This window comes from Heptranchias perlo, chromosome X (genome assembly GCF_035084215.1).
Source record: "Heptranchias perlo isolate sHepPer1 chromosome X, sHepPer1.hap1, whole genome shotgun sequence".
NCBI lineage: Eukaryota > Metazoa > Chordata > Chondrichthyes > Hexanchiformes > Hexanchidae > Heptranchias > Heptranchias perlo.
The window spans coordinates 4,405,176-4,424,991 of NC_090370.1; the positions used below are offsets into that span (position 1 = coordinate 4,405,176).

The 19,816-nt window shown below is 43.3% G+C and overlaps 1 protein-coding gene across 1 annotated transcript in view; it reads left to right on the forward strand.

Moving 5' to 3' along the window:
- LOC137307181 (electroneutral sodium bicarbonate exchanger 1-like) overlaps positions 1-19,816 on the forward strand; it is a 178,543-nt gene that overhangs the window by 145,033 nt on the left and 13,694 nt on the right. The window contains exons 16-21 of the mRNA XM_067976546.1: positions 1,246-1,407; positions 1,890-2,003; positions 2,962-3,123; positions 3,447-3,698; positions 15,593-15,661; positions 16,300-16,473. Coding sequence (XP_067832647.1) covers positions 1,246-1,407; positions 1,890-2,003; positions 2,962-3,123; positions 3,447-3,698; positions 15,593-15,661; positions 16,300-16,473 — 933 coding nt within the window. The remainder of the gene's footprint in view (positions 1-1,245; positions 1,408-1,889; positions 2,004-2,961; positions 3,124-3,446; positions 3,699-15,592; positions 15,662-16,299; positions 16,474-19,816) is intronic.

Consider the following 19,816-nt stretch of genomic DNA (forward strand, 5'->3'; position numbering starts at 1 on the left):
TGGGGGGGAGGGAGGAGGAGAGATTGGTGGGGGGGTGGGGGGGGGGAGGGAGGAGGAGAGATTGGTGGGTGGTGGTGGGGGAGATCACAGCAGGTTAGTTTGAGGTGCCGGGGAGAAGCACTCCTGCTCCTCCTGGCCCACAAGCAGTGCTGGAAAGGCACTTATTTGCTGGATCTGGCTGATCTCACCTCCTTGCTGGGTTTCCCGAGCCCTGGGAAACCCGGGCCGCAGTCGTTAAATGTAAATGGCTGCTAAAATCTGAGGTATGCAGCCTCATTAACATGTTTGAATTACTGACCCGCCTCTCGAGCAGGTTACTCACCCGGCCCCCAACCCGACTCCGTTAAAACCAGAAGTAGACACGTTCAAGGCGGGTAAGACTGTGAATGACTTAAATCTTCGTGTTGAGAAAAACAAATTGCTGATTGGGTCAAGCCTTTTATGATGTGTGGGATGGGTAAGGATTGCGTAGGCATGCTTCTGACAGTGATGTCATCATGTGACAAAACGTTTTAAAGGGCGGTTGTCCCAATATGATCCTTTTTCCCATTGAGTGGTAACCTGGTGTAGATTGCTCCATTGATGTGTGGAGGATACTATCCACTTAAGAACATAAGAAATAGGAGCAGGAGTAGGCCACATGGCCCCACGAGCCTGCTCTGCCATTCAATCAGATCATGGCTGATCTTTAACCTCAACTCCACTTTCCCACTCGATCCCCATATCCTTTGATTCCCTTAGAGTCCAGAAATCTATCCATCTCAGCCTTGAATATATTCAATGACTCAGCATCCACTGCCCTCTAGGGTAGAGAATTCCAAAGATTCACAACCCTCTGTGAAGAAATTCCTCCTTGTCTCAGTCTTAAATGGCCGACCCCTTATCCTGCGACTATGCCCTCTCGTTCTAGACTCTCCAGCCATGGGAAACAACCTCTCAGCATCTACCCTGTCAAGACCCCTCATAATCTTATATGTTTCAATTAGATCACCTCTCAATCTTCTAAACTCCAGAGAGTATAGGCCCATTCTACTCAACCTCGCCTCATAGGACAACCCTCTCATCCCAGGAATCAATCTAGTGAACCTTCATTGCACCGCCTCTAAGGCAAGTATATCCTTCCTTAGACAAAGAGACCAAAACTGTACACAAAAAAGAAGCCTGTTACCATAGCTCTCCAAAAAAAAAAAAACAATATAATGCAACATTTTTAATATGATCTATTTTCTGCTTTTCATCATCCAGGACTGTAGGACATTTCATGGTGAATTTGTTGGACCTTCATGTGGCCACTATGGACCATACACCCCAGATGTTCTATTCTGGTCTGTTATACTATTCTTTTCTACATTTGCCCTGTCAGGGTTTCTCAAACAGTTTAAAACAAGTCGCTATTTTCCAACTAAGGTACGTGCAATCTGTTTCTCCAGCTTTGTTTAAAAAAAAATGTTAATCTCCTAGAGTTTTGCAGGTTGTGTTTTTGTAGGACAATACAGTTTTTTAACTTTTGGTCTAATTTGCCAAGCATAAGGTACAGCTACTCTGAGTATGAGGGCAGATGGCAACCTGCTCCCAGCTCCTGCTAATATGTCACCTATATTGAGCCAAAGTTATAGATCACTGAGCAGGGAGTTTTAATGAAAAAGGGCTACACCTGTTATAAAAGACTTGTTCCTTTGAATGTAATTTCTTTTTGGGGGAGGCTATTCTGTTGCCTAGATTTTTTTTTCCTCTGGTTTTGTACATCATTTATTACACACAAAGCTGGAAATGACTGTTCGTAATCTTAGCAAATGAACACTTTTAATGCATTTGGATAACACTCTTCCATTTATTGTTCTAAACGAGGCATTAACCCTGTTATGTTAACTTATGATATTTACTGGCAGGTGCGGTCAATGATAAGTGACTTTGCTATTTTCCTGACAATCTTGTCTATGGTTCTTATTGACTACATCCTGGGAATTCCATCACCAAAGCTTCAAGTTCCCAGTGTCTTTAAGGTAACAAAATACACACCTTTAAAGGATCCTTTGAGATACTAATAGGAATAAGTAGCTACTTCAAGAAAAAACCTTAAGATTACAAGCTCAGAAGAGAGAAGGTGAACAAACAGTTCAGATTTAACTACTTCACACAGACAGTGGTGAATGTCTGAAGCAGATTGCCCAGGGAGGTGCATTCAAGAGGGAACGGGATACATATAGATATTTGGCAGAGAAAGCAATTAAGGGGTATGTGCGACAGTAATGTATGGTATTTTATGAACTTTGGAACTGGTCAAGTGAACTAGAATGGTATCTCCCAGTTCTGCATATTCCTATCGCTCTATATCTGCCCAATTGATTGTCATTAATATTTTGATTCCCTGCCATGTCCTAGGGTTGCCTGTCATTTGGTCTGATGTTCTTCAGGATCCTTACAGCTGGCAGAAAGAATGACTTGGCCTTAATATTTAAACTATTTTAACATTTAGTTAAACAAGATAACCATATTACAGAAATGGGATGTAATTTTATTTGAAAATATATTTTTTTAAAAAGCAAGAGAATGACTGCCCTCAAACTATTACACTGCTTCATTCGATTAAGGAAATTAGATACCACCACTAAAAGTAATATGGCTGATGCCAGTATTTTGAACAATAATATTGTACAGTCAGGTACAAGCAAAGAATAAATCTAAGATTACAATGAAAGCCATTTTAACTCCAGCAGAACAATAATTGCAACTGAGTTCCACTTAAAAATTGTAAATAGTTCTGATTTTGGATGTCTATTTGAGGAATGATTGCAGCATTCAGATTAATGAGATGTGCAAAATTAACCACATCGTTAATGTACAGTGTCCTATGAATACATTGCTAGAGAGTACAGGATTGCACTGATGTCAGTCAGTTGTGGAATTGTTATTGAAATTAAAAACAAAAAAAATCCTTATACTGTATGTGCTTACTTGCAGCCAACAAGAGATGATCGTGGGTGGCTAATTAGCCCCATTGGCCCAAATCCCTGGTGGACAGTCATTGCTGCCATTATCCCAGCTCTGCTCTGCACCATTCTTATCTTCATGGACCAACAGATCACCGCTGTCATTATAAACAGGAAGGAACACAAGCTGAAGGTATGAATGTCTCCTGATTACCAATAATTTCCCAAAGGAATTTTTGTTGAAAATGGATGTTGCCGATAACATTATGTTGCACACAGTGACATCTTTAGTTACTTTAACCAATAATAGGTTAGTAAAGTACTTTGCATCATATATACAGACTTAAAATGGGTCCAATGCAAAACTAGTGCAGAGCGCATATAAAAACCGCATCTTGGTCTTTGTATGTTTAAGTTGACTGTTTTGGTTTGTAACACTGTGCTGAAACTTGAGGCTACTAAATTAACTAGTCACAACTTAGAGATTTCAAGTAATTGGTTCTTTCCTTTCCACAGAAAGGATGTGGCTATCACCTTGACCTCATGATGGTGGCTATAATGCTGGGTGTGTGTTCAATCATGGGACTGCCCTGGTTTGTAGCTGCAACTGTTCTCTCCATCTCTCATGTGAACAGTTTGAAGCTGGAGTCAGAATGTTCAGCTCCTGGTGAACAGCCAAAGTTCCTTGGCATTCGAGAACAGCGGGTTACCGGTCTCATGATCTTTATTCTTATGGGCTGCTCTGTCTTTATGACTGCTTTCTTAAAGGTAAGTCAAAAGTGGAAGTATTAGGCAATTTTTGGTAGCTGTAATTTCCAGAGGAGAATGGTAATTGGAGGATTCATCTGCATTAGATTGTGGAATACAAACCAGACTTTTAATTGGATTATAACCCAGGTTCTGTTTATCTTAATGTTTACAAAAATATGATTAATTTTAAAATTCCTGAGGTGATATAACTCAAATTTTGGATTTTGGTTGCATTGCAGTTTGTTTCTGAAGTTAAAAAAATTCTCAATGTCAACAGTCACTTTTCATACCTTTTTAACAGGGCAATTTTCCTAATAGGATATTCATCATATTCTCTTTGTACAGATAATCAATGTAGAGGCAGTGTAGTGCCCTGATTTCCCAGTGTACCAGAGGTGGGGTGCAGTTTGAATCTCCCACTTGATTAATGTGGGAAGGTAATGAGCAAGGCACTGAGGAGGGGGAAGAGGAGAGAGAGAAATTCTGAGGGTGATTCACCCCGTGGTCACTTTTGAGCCCCCTCCTAGGAGACACTTTTGAACAGTAGTGGCAATGGCATTGGAGCAGGCCAGAAACCCTTGCTGTAGCTGCAGGAGGTGCAAGACTTGAAAAAATTTTTTTATTCGTTCATGGGATGTGGGCGTCGCTGGCGAGGCCGGCATTTATTGCCCATCCCTAATTGCCCTTGCGAAAAAAGAGTGATCAATATGTGGTGGGAAGCTTTTTATCCCAACACCACTTATCTGTGTTGACTGGTTATCCAAACTGGCCAGACCTCCCAGCATACCCTGTGTGATATTTCATAATTATTGTGCTGAATTAACATTAAATGGAATTGATACACAATTGGTTATCCAAACAGAGGTGTTTTCGAACTGTTCAGATAAACATACCACTGTAATGCTGCCTACTTCTGGTGAGAGTATACCACATGCACCTACTACAAACATGGGGAAATCTTTTCTTCCAATCTCTAATTTCGCTGAAGCTTGCTAATTTTTACATCCCTCTTTTCTTGCCCTGTGACCGGAGTTTGACGTCTTCTAACCTGCTGACATCCATATTATCCTTAACTTTCGGCAATTAAGATACATAGACAAAGACCTCGGGGTAAATTTTAACATCCTGGCAGGATCTCAGCAGTGGTGGGGGGGTCAATGCGCGCGTGGGAAACCTGGAAAATTTTTCATGCCTTTTCTCGAGTGATCGTGACTTAATTGAAGGCCCTTAATGTAGCTTCCGGGTTTTGCGTCTGCAAGCTGTGCTGCTGGTGCACTGTGCACCTGAATGAAGTGCTGAGACCTGGATTATTTAAAGGGCCATTGCAACCATGGGTTTTGAGGGAGAAAGGAGTAATTTAAGGAGCTACAACAGCAGAGGGAGGAGGTCAGCAACCAGGTTCAGTGACTCCTCACTGTAGTTGCTGTTAGCTGGTGTGAGGAGCAAGCGACAAACATTGTACCAGCAGACAGGAGGAAGTGCCCTGCCTCTGCCATCAAGAAGGCCTGGCTCGAGGTGGCAGAGGAGGCGACCAGCAGGACCACTGTCGCCCGGACTTGGATGCAGTGCAGGAAGTGCTTCAATGACTTAACCAGGTCAGGAAAAGTTTTTTTTGTTCGTTCGTGGGATGTGGGCGTCGCTGGCGAGGCCAGCATTTATTGCCCATCTCTAATTGCCCTTGAGAATGTGGTAGTGAGCCGCCGCCTTGAACTGCTGCAGTCCGTGTGGTGAAGGTTCTCCCACAGTGCTGTTAGGAAGGGAGTATAGTTAGTGATTCACCTGCATTCTGCGTGCACATTACCCTCCTTCACACTCTGTCCTGCGAAGCCCAGTCCATCACATCACTCCTCACACCCACAAGGTTCAGTGTCAAGTTACCTCCCCATTTGTGCGCCCACCACTCCCACTCACCCCCATCCTGATGCAATGTGATCAATCTCTCTGATACTCACCCTCTGATGTATCTCATTCATTGTCAGCCTGACCCAGAGCAATGCATCCATCGGGTGACCCCGTCACCCTCACTCACTCACTCACTCACTCACTCACTCACTCACCCCCATCCTGATGCAATGTGATCAATCTCTCTGATACTCACCCTCTGATGTATCTCATTCATTGTCAGCCTGACCCAGAGCAATGCATCCATTGGGTGACCCTGTCACCCTCACTCACTCACTCACTCACTCACCCCCATACCCCCATCCTGATGCAATGTGATCAATCTGTCTGATACTTGCCCTCTGATGTATCTCATTCATTGTCAGCCTGACCCAGAGCAATGCATCCGTCGGGTGACCCCGTCACCCTCACTCACTCACATGTCTGTACTTTCTCCCCTTGTAGGAGGAGAGCGCAAAATGCAAGGGAGAGGATTCAGATTGGAGGGGAGCCACCACAAATTACAGAGGCGGAGGAGGAGGCCTTGGACATCAGCCGAACGGTGTCAGGCCGTCGGGGATGCCGAGACTGGCACCCCACAAACGTCTGGTGACAGAACTTTAACGTCCCTCACAGACAACATGAATTGATGTTATCAATGATTGACTTGTTGCACACCTCAGTATGCTCATCGCAACATCCCTTCTGTGATGATTATTAATATTGCTGTATGTTCTCTTCCAGGGCCTTCAAGAAGTGACGAATTGGACGAGGTCGATTCCTCAGAGGAGCTCCATGCCTCTGAGGGCGCAGCATCACATTATAGTGAGCCGTGCACCAGCACAGATACTCACACCTTGGTGGGTCCTATTGGAGAGTTAGTTGGGTTGTCACCTGGTGAGGCACCACACACAAGTGACCATGAGCAGACACTAGTGGCAGGGACAGCTGTGGAGAGTCCGCGTCGGTGGGCATACTCCTCTCCGGGCTCTACTCAGCTGGACACAGATGCTGAACCCCTGGGGCCATCCTTGAAAAGGAGAACGATCGAATTACAGATGCACCTTTTGCAACATACTGGAAGACTTGCCACGCTCAGTCTCCACATTAGTGGAGAGGATGGAGGAGTCCACCTCCAGCATTAGTGGACTGGTGGTGTGGGTAAGTGCGGGAATGTCTTCGATGGAGGGAATGGCAGCCTCCATTGCGCTTCATGCACGGCTCACAAATGAGCCTTGGAAATATATCGGCCGTTCCTTCATTGTCGCTGGGTCAAAATACTGGAACTCCCTTCCTATCAGCACTGTGGGAGAACAGTCACCACACGGACTGCAGCGGTTCAAGAAGGCGGCTCACCACCACCTTCTCTAGGGCAATTAGGGATGGGCAATAAATGCTGGCCTCGCCAGCAACGCCAACATCCCATGAACAAATTTTTTTTTAAAAAGTCCATTCAGGCCCTAGCAACAGCCGTGCGGACTCGGGATGAACAACATTAAACAGGCAGACAGAAACATTAGCACTGGCCTTACAAGGCTTCACACATGTCCTCTAAACTGTTGTCCAGCAGAGTGGTAGGAGTGATGTGGCCCTGGCCCAGGAGAGGGATGATGGCGAAAGAGGACATAGAAGTGGGGACTTCATTCAATGCACCCCACGTCTCACCCATTGTTCCCCCCCCCCCCACCCCCAACTGGTACCCGCAATGCTGCCTCCTCTCCAGATGGCCGAGTCTGCCTCTGTGCAGGTGGAGCAGCCTTTGGCGGGGCCCTCACAGGCTCCAGAACTGAGGTTGTAGGCCGAAAGCATCTAAGCAGTTGGCATGAATCTGAGCAACCTGCTACTAACTCTGCTGAAGCCACAGGGGATGCACCACGTAGAAGCACCAGGAAGAGGAAGTCAAAGGTTTTGTAATCACAAAGGGAATGCACAAGGGTGTCTGACAGAATGTCATGTTTTTCATTTATATTTGTTTTTTGTTAAATGCACATTAAATGTTATAATTCTCGCCATCACTGCCATGTCTTGCCCATTCTTGAGTCCCTTTTGTGAAAGCGCCGTCTCATGTGCTTCATCATGAACGGCGAGACTTGATGCCACCCATTGGGCGCGTTTACAATGGGTGTATGTGTGGTTGTAGGACTGTTTTGTGCAACTGAAGGGTGGGGATGGGGGTGGGGGGTGCTGCTGGTGTTCGTGGTCTGAGTACTTGACTATCCCTTAGGAGAATCTAATCAAATGAGTGACTCCTTGGCATCACGAGCAGCCAGGTGAGCCGTTGCTCTGCCGATGGGTTGCTCGTCGTCGTCCTCCTCCTCCTCCTCGTCTTCAATGTTGATGGCAGGTGCGGCTGCTTCATGAGTGCATGGGACTTCATCCACCGGTAACCCTCTCTGTTGAGCGATGTGCAAGATGCAACACATGATTGTTACTATACATACCCTCATTGGTGCGTACTGAAGGGCTCCCCCAATTGATCCCAGCACCTGAAGTGCATCTTGAACATTCCTATGGCTTGTGGTGGTGATGTGACTGTCATTGTGCCTCACTGGTGGGGTTTCCCAGAGGTGTCATGAGCCATGTCTACAGAGGGTATCCCTTGTCTCCAAGGAGCCAGCCCTTAAGTCTGTTTTGTGCATGCAAGAGGGCCGGGATGTTGGATTCGCGCAGAATGAAGGAATCATGGCAGCTGCCAGGGAATTTGGCACACACCTGCAGAAATCTCTTCCGGTGGTTGCAAACCAGCTGCACAATGATGGAGTTATATCCCTTTCAATTGATGAACAGTCCTGGCTCATATGCAGGTGCTCGGATTGCGCCCGTACCCGTGGGAAGCCAGCCAGAGTGGAAACCCACTGCCCTCAGTCTGACTGATGTCGTCAATGGGGAAGTTGACGTAGTCGGATTCCCTGACAAACAAGCCATCCGTGACCTGTCGTATACGCTTATGTGCAAACGACTGAGAGATCCTGGTGATGTCACCAGTGACTCCCTGGAAGGATCCGAAGGCAAAGAAATTAGGAACATAGGAACAGGAGTAGGCCATTCAGCCCCTCGTGCCTGCTCCGCCATTTGATAAGATCATGGCTGATCTGTGATCTAACTCCATATACCTGCCTTTGGCCCATATCCCTTAATACCTTTGGTTGCCAAAAAGCTATCTATCTCACATTTAAATTTAGCAATTGAGCTAGTATCAATTGCCGTTTGCGGAAGAGAGTTCCAAACTTCTATCACCCTTTTGTGTGTAGAAATGTTTTCCAATCTCGCTCCTGAAAGGTCTGGCTCTAATTTTTAGACTGTGCCCCCTACTCCTAAAATCCCCAACCAGCGGAAATAGTTTACATAAGAACATAAGAAATAGGAGTAGGCCAATCTGCCCCTCGAGCCTGCTCCGCCATTCAATAAGATCATGGCTGATCTGATCCCAACCACAAATCTAAGAACACAAGAAGTAGGAGCAGGACCCGTCCACTCAGCCGCTGGGCCCTCTCCGCCACCCACAGGGCATTGACCGATCCGAACTCAGCTTCATGTCCAATTTCCTGCCCGCTCCCCATAACCCCTAATTCCCTTTTACTTCTAGAAAACTGTCTATTTCTGTTTTAAATTTATCTAATGATGTAGCTTCCACAGCTTCCTGGGGCAGCAAATTCCACAGACCTACCATCCTCTGAGTGAAGAAGTTTCTCCTCATCTCAGTTTTGAAAGAGCAGCCCCTTATTCTAAGATTATGCCCCCTCGTTCTAGTTTCACCCATCTTTGGGAACATCCTAACCGCATCCACCCGATCAAGCCCCTTCACAATCTTATATGTTTCAATAAGATCGCCTCTCATTCTTCTGAACTCCAATGAGTAGAGTCCCAATCTACTCAACCTCTCCTCATATGTCCACCCTATCTCTCTATCCACCCTATCCATTCCCCTTAATATCTTATAAACTTCGATCAGATCACCCCTTAACCTTCGAAACTCCAGAGAATACAACCCCAATTTGTGTAATCTCTCCTCGTAACTTAACCCTTGAAGTCCGGGTATCATTCTAGTAAACCTACGCTGCACTCCCTCCAAGGCCAATATGTCCTTCCGAAGGTGCGGTGCCCAGAACTGCTCACAGTACTCCAGGTGCGGTCTAACCAGGGTTTTGTATAGCTGCAGCATAACTTCTGCCCCCTTATACTCCAGTCCTCTAGATATAAAGGCCAGCATTCCATTAGACTTATTGATTATTTTCTGCACCTGTTCATGACACTTCAATGATCTATGTACCTGAACCCCTAAGTCCCTTTGGACATCCACTGTTTTTAACTTTTTACCATTTAGAAAGTACCCTGTTCTATCCTTTTTTGATCCAAAGTGGATGACCTCACATTTGTCTACATTGAATTCCATTTGCCACAGTTTTGCCCATTCACCTAATCTATCAATGTCGCTTTGTAATTTTATGTTTTCATCTACACTGCTTACAATGCCACCAATCTTTGTGTCATCGGCAAACTTAGATATGAGACTTTCTATGTCTTCATCTATGTCGTTAATAAATATTGTGAATAATTGAGGCCCCAAGACCGATCCCTGCGGGACTCCATTAGTCACATCCTGCCAATGTGAATACTTACCCATTATCCCTACCCTCTGTCGCCTTTCGCTCAGCCAACGTCCTATCCAAGTCTGTACTTTTCCCTCGATTCCATGGGCTTCTATCTTAGCTAACAGTCTCTTATGTGGGACCTTATCAAATGCCTTCTGGAAGTCCATATAAATAACATCCATTGACATTCCCCTGTCCACTACTTTAGTCACCTCTTCAAAAAATTCAATCAGGTTTGTCAGGCACAACCTACCTAATTGAGGGCAGCATTGACTTTAACTGTGATGGGCAATGCGTGGCCACCAGGCCTAGCTAGGAGCAGCTCTGCATGAAGAAGCGTGCAGATGTCTGTGACCACCTGGCGACTCAATCTGAGCTTTCATAGGCACTGCTCCTCAGAGGTCCAGGAAGCTCAGCCTCTGCCTGTAGATCCCCTCATGTGGGTAGTGCCTCCTGCAACCTCGGCCCCTGCGTTGGTCCCCTCTCCGCTCTTCTGCAGGTTCTTGTGACTCACCTCTGTCTTGTGGAGCTGCAACTCCCAGAACTGCACGCTGTGCCTGCCACGGATGGTGATGTGCCTCCTCCTCCTCAGATATACTGCTGATTAAGTCCGTTGCGTACCCCCCCCCCCCCCCATCCTGATGGTGTCAGTTTGAGGGGGCCCAAAATGTAAATATGTCTGAACACAAGAGTATTGAGTGTGAACAAAGAAATCTGTGTAAAAACAGAACTTCCAGCCAAAGGTTCGTCTGAGAGAACTGATTGCCATGCTGCAAAAACTCACTTTTTATTCACATGTGTCAATCACTGGTTTAAAGGTCCAAATGGCTGCAACTCTCCTCCGTTTCCATGGCATCTTTCAGAGGCCTCGGGAGATACGTTAGGGTAGAGTTAAAATCGTTTGTCTGCCTCAATACACTAAAATTTAATGTCCTTAACTACTTCAACTACCTTAATTGCATCTTTTTAAATATCGGCGGGACTTTCGGGTTACAGAAGAAAAGGGGCATACGACTGATGGCAGGTTGATAATACAAGTGAGAACCAGGCTGAGTAGAGAAAGTTCAGAGGGGAGGCAAAAAAGGAAATAAGGGGCAAAGAGAGAGTATGAGAATAGACTGATGGCTAACATATAAAAGGGAATCCAAAAGTCTTCTATAGGCATGTAAACGGGTAGTAAGAGGACAGGTAGGGCCAACTAGGGACCAAAAAGGAGATCTACTCATGGAGGCAGAGGGTATGGCCGAGGTACTAAATGAGTACTTTGCATCTGTCTTTACCAAAGAAGAAGAAGATGCTGCCAGAGTCTCAGTAAACGAAGATGTAGTTGAGATACTGGATGGGCTAAAAATTGATAGAGGAGGTACTAGAAAGGCTAACTCTACTTAAAGTAGATAAGTCACCCGGTCCAGATGGGATGCATCCTAGGTTGCTAGGGGAAGCAAGGGTGGAAATTGCAGAGGTACTGGCCATGATCTTCCAATCATCCTCAGACATGGAGGTAGTGCCAGAGGACTGGAGAATTGCAAATATTGCACCCTTGTTCAAAAAAAGGTGCAAGGATAAACCCAGCAACTACATGCCAGTCAGTTTAATCTCGGTAGTGGGGAAACTTTTAGTAACGATAATCTGGGACAAAATTAACAGCCATTTGGACAAGTGTGGATTAATAAAGGAAAGCCAGCACGAATTTGTTAAAGGCAAATCATGCTTAACCAATGGTAAAGTAACAAAGAAGGCTGATGAGGGCATTGTGGTTGATGTGGTGTATATGGACTTCCAAAAGGTGTTTGATAAAGTGCTGCATAATAGGCTTGTCTTCAAAGTTGAAGCCCATGGAATAAAGGGGGCAGTGGCAGCATGGAATCGAAATTGGCTAGGTAATAGGAAACAGTAGTGGTGAACGGTTGTTTTTCGGACTGGAGGGAGGTGCACAGTGGTGCTCCCCAGGGGTTGGTGCTGGGACCATTGCTTTTTTTGATATATATTAATGACTTGGACTTGGGTGTACAGGGCATAATTTCAAAATCTGCAGATGACACAAAACTTGGAAGGGAAGTGAACAGTGAGGAGGATAGTGATAGACTTCAAGAGGGCATAGACAGGCTGGTGGAATGGGCAGACACATGGCAGATGAAATTCAATGCAGGCGGGGGAGTGGGACTAGCTGGATTGCTCTTGCAGATAGCTGGCACTGACTTGATGGCCGAATGGCCTCCTTCTGTGCTGTAACCATTCTATGATTCTAAGTCACACGGGAGTTTTAGCCTGAGTATTAGCTGATAAAGGAAAAAGGAGAATATCTGTTCTTTGGAGCATATGTGTTGATGGGAATTGTTTGCATGCTGAGGAACAGCCCCATGAGTAAAAGTAAAACTATAACAAAACATTGCAGATCATGGAGCAATGCCACCTATTGATAGAACAAATATGTAATTAAGCAACTATCCTGCACATTTCCAGACCAGGGCAGTCTTAATTTGTCAGGAAAACATTTAAACACACTAAATATAGTTTTGGGGTATTGTTTTGCTGTGGATTAATGTTCAAAATGAAGGTAGAGAATACAACTAATTTACTTTGTAATGGGAATAAAATACTGACATACCCTTTGAATCTAAAATGTGAACCTAACCTTGCATTATTCAATCACCAAGTGATGAGCTGTTCAATATTTGATTCTTCCAGAGTGTTGCCTCTTACCTTAATGAGTTTTCCATTGATTCATTCAGTGAACTATTAAGAATCAATGACCTGTTGTCTGCATACTCCAGGTGGAACAGTTGAATAACATTTATAAATGCTGGGCTGTGTATCCTCCCAAGAGAATGTAGGTGCTTAGCTGATGTAATCTCAAGTGTCTGTCAATCTTGCTCAGAATTGGCTCCAAGCAGAAACAGCACAGTAGCTCAGGATGTTGTTCCAGATTTTCCATGATACTTCCATTGGAATATGTCTGGTCTCTGTTCAGCGCCTTCTGACAGCGGTGCAACTGAAATTGGGAACTCTTCAATGTTGTGAGGATAGTTAATTATTGACAGAAATTACTATGATCATTTTCAAAATTAAAAACAGTTCAAATTGGCAATGACTCACATTACAGAAATGTACTCTCTGCTATCGCACCCAAACTCTTAAGACTATTCTGTTTACGTGTGCTGTGTCATTTGTCACATTTCTCTTAGGTGAAACTTATTTTTAAATTCATTTTAGAAAGAAGGAAAGACCTTGCATTTTTATAGCACCTTTAATGACCTCAGGACGTCCCATGGTGCTTTACAGCCAATTAAGTATTTTTGAAATGTAGTCACTGTTGTAATGTAGGAAATGCAGCAGTCAATTTGCATACAGCAAGGTTCCACAAACAGCAATGAGATAATGACCAGATAATCTGTTCTAGTGATGTTGGTTGAGGGATAAATATTGGCCAGGGAGAACTCCCCTGCTCTTCTTCGAAATAATGCCATGGGATCTTTTACGTCCACCTGAGAGGGCAGTTGGGGCCTCGGTTTAACATTTCATCTGAAAGATGGTACCGCTGACAGTGCAGTGCTCCCTCGGTACTGCACTGAAGTGTCAGCCTAGATTTTGTGCTCAAGTCTCTGCAGTAGGACTTGAACCCACAACCTTCTGACTCAGAGGCAAGAGTGCTATCAGTGAGCCATGGCTGACATCTGAAACAAAATAATTTAGTAATAATTTTGGGTGCTTTAGAGGACCGCTTTCTCTCAATGATTTCACAGTTTTTGTAGGCAGATCTTACCCCCTTACAGTTTGGAACCTTGCCTTTTTCAATAATATGCCTTTACAGTGTTGCCTGATCAAAGGATTAATATTTGTCCAATTTGCCATATCAATGTACTGAATTAAATTTAGTACTGCAGTACACTATATACTCCCTTTGAATAGGTGGATATTGCACGTGGACCAGAGCTTTTACAGGCTAAAGCAACTAATATGTATTTACAATTAAATGGAAACATGAAACACAAAAAATCAGTAGGTGCTACTGAGTACAAATTATAATGGATAAATATAATGCACATAGTCTGTTATGGATTAATTATCCTTTTCAATAACTTCTGAAGAAATGGAATAGTTTTTCTGTTTGAATAATAAGTTCCTTGTTACTGGCATAGTGAATTAAGTGGGTTTCATCTTTTTGTACCACCTTCAGTATCGATGTCATGATTGGGATTGAAATGTGATCTATGTAACAGAAGCCTCACAATAGTAGAGTCTTTGGTCTAACCAAATCCTCGAACTCGCAATGAATGAAGTACTATGGCAAGTTCCTATTTTTATCTATTTAAATTCATTTGAAGTCCAGTTTCCAGCCAACCTTAAATATAATGCAACAAACTTGAATCTCAGAATAAATAGTTTAATGCAAGTGTGGAACTCAACCGAATCACATGTTATACAGCAGAAAACACATTTCGGTCAGTACACTGGTTGCACAGCCAAATTATTTTCTGTTGAAATAAATCAACCTAATCTGACCTATTTGACCATCACAAAAAAATCTTTTCACGTTGGGTTTATATGTAGATCTTGATAACTTGTTAATCGTTGTATTCACAAAAATCAAAAGACTCATTAGTTGATGGCATGAAAATCACTTGTTTTTGTGATACTATTTATTTCATTCAGCATGGTGCAACTTCTGTAAAATTTGCTAGTCATTAGTGAATATTCATCATCCACTGCTGTGATCTACAGGAATTATTCAATCTGCTAAAATCATTACATTATGTGGCATCCAAATCAACACTAATCTCTTTCCTGACATTTTCCTATAAACAAAGAGCTAATTAGTCTCTTTAAAGAGACCCAAAACATGGCAACTTAAAAAAGCAAAGATACATTTTTTTTTATATAACCGATTAATCTATAGCAGGGATTCATCTTCTAGGTTTCAGCAACACAAGAATGTACGCCCAGCCTGATGCCATCAACATTTATGCTCTTACAAAGATGAGGCCGATAATAAACTGCTGGGGGATAGTCCTTATTTTTTTAAAACTGAAACATATTAAAGATATTTTTGTACCAGGACACTGTGTCACAAAGTAATTGGACATGGATTTGCATGGATGACTTCCCAAATAGTACACTTGAGATTGGGAACTATTTGGGAAGCTGCTGAGTGGAGATGAAGTTTTGCTGGCAGACAGGAAGGGAATATCAGAGGCTGGATTTATCCAGACTGCGCTTGCCCACTTCTCGGGTAGCAAGAGCTGTCGCGGATACAATGAGCTGCCAAGCCTCCTTTTATGCTGTAAACTTCTATGATTACAAAGTAGCCTTGGTATAGGCTTACTATTAGCCCTTCCTCTTTGTCATGTGGTTGGGGGAGGAAAAAACAAAATTACTTGAGTGAACAGTAGTAATGTGTAGGTTTCCTCTGTGATATTTTTAACCACTTTATATTTGCAGTTCATTCCAATGCCAGTCCTTTACGGAGTCTTTCTTTACATGGGGGTTTCATCATTGAAAGGAATTCAGGTGAGAACGACATTCATAAAACAGACTTTGTTCACTACACAATGTATGGGAATTATACCTACTTTTGGTGAAATTTGTAATAGAATTTTATATTATGAAGAAAATATACATTGATTCTATTATCTGGACCCCAAAACATTTCAACTGCTTTGTCGAACAAGTAATCAACTATATCTGGATGTATTTTTCTGTACTTATTTAATGCTGAGATGCATAATTGTATATTTTCAATTGTTAATCTACTTTTAAAATAGAGGAAAAAGACAAGCACTTGAAAGCTGGAATGTTTTTTCAAGTATCGTAAATCTTTAAGTTATAATACATCCCTGTGTATAATATGCATCCCCCACCTTGAGCAGCAAATTTTAGAAAATATTTTAGTATCCACCTCCCACAGGAATTTGGGGAAGTTGAAAAGTTGTATTATACTTGAAGATTTAAAGTAGTTACTTTATAACTTTTAAAATAAAATGTCTTGTTTTAAAATCTTGTTTCTAGCTGACATTTTAGATCTTTAGTAAAGGTTTTTCAAATTTAACATGTGATATACATTTGTAATGAGTGTCGTAGATGAGTCTGACCTTTTTCTAAATGAGCAACCTTTTTTTAAAATTGTATTAAAAACTTTCTTTTTCCAGTTCTTTGATCGTCTGCAACTGTTTGTGATGCCAGCCAAGCACCAACCAGATTTTATCTACCTGCGTCATGTGCCTCTGCGCAAAGTTCACCTTTTTACACTCATACAGCTCACCTGTCTGGTCCTGCTGTGGGTCATCAAAGCCTCACCTGCTGCTATTGTCTTTCCTATGATGGTAAAATTTATGGCATTTTATTTTTTTTGATGTATTTACCTGATTTTTGAAGTTATTTTTCTCTTCCCACCTTCCTTTAGGTCTCTCTGGGACTCATACCATCCTCTGCCTGAGGGTGGGCAGATGACCTGCTGCTAGGCCCCTGTCAAAGCTGTCCCCTAACTTCCTGCCAGGAAATAAACAAAAGTGGCCTTGCTAGACACTGTGATTTTCCCCTTCCTCCCTATGCCTTTCCCAAATGGTTCAATGAGATTGGGAACTATGAACACAAACCTGCATCTTGCCACTCCATAATGTAGTGCATTTAGGTTGAAATGTTTCTATTTGTAAGGCTTATTATCCAAATAAAGCAAGCATTAATGCAGAGTAATTTTATGATTTCTTCCTAATGAATTTTCAGAAATTCCTCCCTCGTGAAAGCTGCTACAAATATTTATGAAAATTGCTAGCATAATGTCGTCTTTAGCTTTCTAAAGGCTTGTGAAAAGCCAGCTAAGGGTCCCTTAAGTTAAACCCCTCGCTTTTGACTTCCTGCTCAACTCATACAATATAAAGCTTGTGTTAGAGCTAGAGGGAGGAGTCAGAGTTTGTAAAGGGAAGAGAGTAATCACAGTAGAGGAGGAGGTTTTTCATCAATATTTTTAACAACATGGGTGGAGGATAGATTGCCATATTGGTAAACATATAGGAGCAGCAGAGGGCATAGGAGGCATACCACTGCCAGTACCCCAGATAGTGGGTGGGCTGTGAGAGCATAGGCTACCTGGACATCAGAGGATGACAGCCTGCTTAGCAGAGAGATTGCCACTAAGATCTGCCATCTTATAGGAGCAGACCTGCAGAAACAGTCCAACATCCATTGTGGCTTTTCACAAGCCACAATGGAAGTCAGTATCACCCTCATCCTCTATGCCACAGGATCCTTTCATTTACTCACAGCAAATACCTGTGTCATCAGCCAGTTTGCTGTGCACCACTACATAAAACAAGTGATGGATGTGCCATTTCACCATGCAAATACCTACAGACTTTAGCACTGAGCAGCAGCAGGCAAGGCAGGTGCAATTTTGACTTTCCTAGGAGATAGGGCATCATAAACTGTACACGTCATTTGTGCACTTGCACGCAATTTTGCGCCTTAATCAACAGGAAAGGCAATTACTGTATGAACATGGAACTACCGCCTGAAAATCATTCAGGTGGACTCTTCCAGAGCGCACTTGTGACTCCTACAATGTCAAACAATCATGCTGCAACCATGGCTCATGACACCTGTACCCCTCCTTCAGCAGAGCAGAACTACAATGAGGTACAATTTGGGGAAGGAGGCTCGAGCAACATATCAGACATTTGGTCAATTTGAGGGGGGGTCTTTACAATATGCACCAGAGAAGTTTTCCAGATTTTATCATTTGTGTGTGGCATTTAGCACACATCTCACTAGGGACAGAGGCCTCCACCATGACATTGCCGAGCCAGCAGCAACAAGCCATAGGATGACACAAGATGCAGGAATCATCGGCACGAAAGCTCATTCAGGAAGGGAGGCTGCTGTCATAAATCATGACTATTTATTCTGAGAATGAAGATGCTTGTCACTTTTATAGCATTTAGCAGAACAGATTTGTTAACTAGCATCTGCTTGTTGTAACTTTCCTCTTTAGCCCTGACATCTCTTGTGTTGTCTTGGCATTCCTAGCACTGTTTCTAATGCATATATTAAAAGACTGATTTCAAGGTTTGTGTGAAGTATTTTGTTTTCATTTGTGTATTAGTGCTTACAGTAAATATGATCGATGTGCTATGGTTTCCCCTCATGTGTCTTGAACTAGCTCATACACTGTTCCTATGCAAATCTCTAATTGAAGGATTTGATGGTAGTTGACAGCCCTTGCAAGCTTCTTAATATTCCAATGGCCTCTACCTCCACGCACGAGTGACCTAGAGGGCTCTGCATCTGTGCCATTAACATCCTGTTCTGTACTCATGGTTTACATGCTTTTAAAGATATCACCTGTCACTGTGGTGCATTCAGACTAACCTGAGACTAGTACTGGTATGACCGCCAACTGTGTGTTTCTGGGCAATTGCATACATGTCCTGACTGAAGGCTAAGTCCTCCCTTAGGCCACTGATCTGGTCAAGCACAGACCATTGGACTGCAATGAATTGTCTGAATCTTTCACTCAAGCTTGTCTCAATTTAGTCTCCAAGTGCACTGAACTCAATACCATGAGTGGCAGCATTAATGAGCTGCTTCTGCTGTGACTTTACCACACCACTGAGGTCTCCTTTGCAGTTGTCAAGTAGTCACTGGCAGAATGTACTGTAGACAACTTCTCCAGTCATAGCACCACCCATATTGGTATCAGTAGAAATCTGGCTGGCGTACTCTGACTCTAGCTAGACCACTTGCATGTAGTGCAAGGATTACAGTGACGAGTGTACACATTCATGCTAATACGCCATCCTCCACTTGAAAGCTGGTCTTATCAGTTCTGAATCATGAATGAAAGCAGCAGGTCCAGTCGACATCCTGGGCCTTCACCTTGCACCAGGCTGCCGTTCTCTGGCCATCAACATTCCCCTTTACTCACCTTGTGACCCCCTCCTCAAAATCACTGATAACATTCTCTAGGGTGTGTGTCTTTGGGTCACCTATTGAGTGCCTTTCTGATTTGAAGCACACCCTTCTTGATGTGGGGGCAGGCTTCATCATCCTTGGGTTGTTGCACTGCTGTCAGATGAGATGTTAGAACATTGTTATGTAATTTCTGTTAATATTGCTACAGCACAGTCTTGTCTGGTGCTGCTCAATCATTGTCTGTCACCAGATGATTGTAGCAATTCTTGGCAATGCAACACTATATAATCATGCTACCAACCAGCCAGTATCTTGGTCCTGTCCACCAGCTTTGTTGTCTCCTATGCCCTCCCTGCTGATCTGCAGCTGGCTCCCTGTAAGGGCTCTTGTTTGTAGGGCAACACCAGTCCCTGTTGTGTCTCTCCTTTTGAATGCCTGTTTTTCTTGGAAGGATAATGGCAGCCTGCATTAACTGTGATTGCACTGCACAACAATCACGTTAGTCTACTGCAGTCTCTTGTGTATTCATACATGTTGCAATACTCTTTCTTTACAATGTTGGCAATACAAAAGGTAATACACTATCTTTGTTAGCACCGCAAATTCAAAGTTAACTTGCTCAATTATTAATGTTGGGTTTTGTGCCTACAGCTACTCAGCTTCCTTTGTCACGTGCAATTTCTTATTGCGCACATATGGACTTTTCATTGTCTTCATGTTAGTCTTCATTGCTTTCCTTTGCTGTTACACTTGTATCAG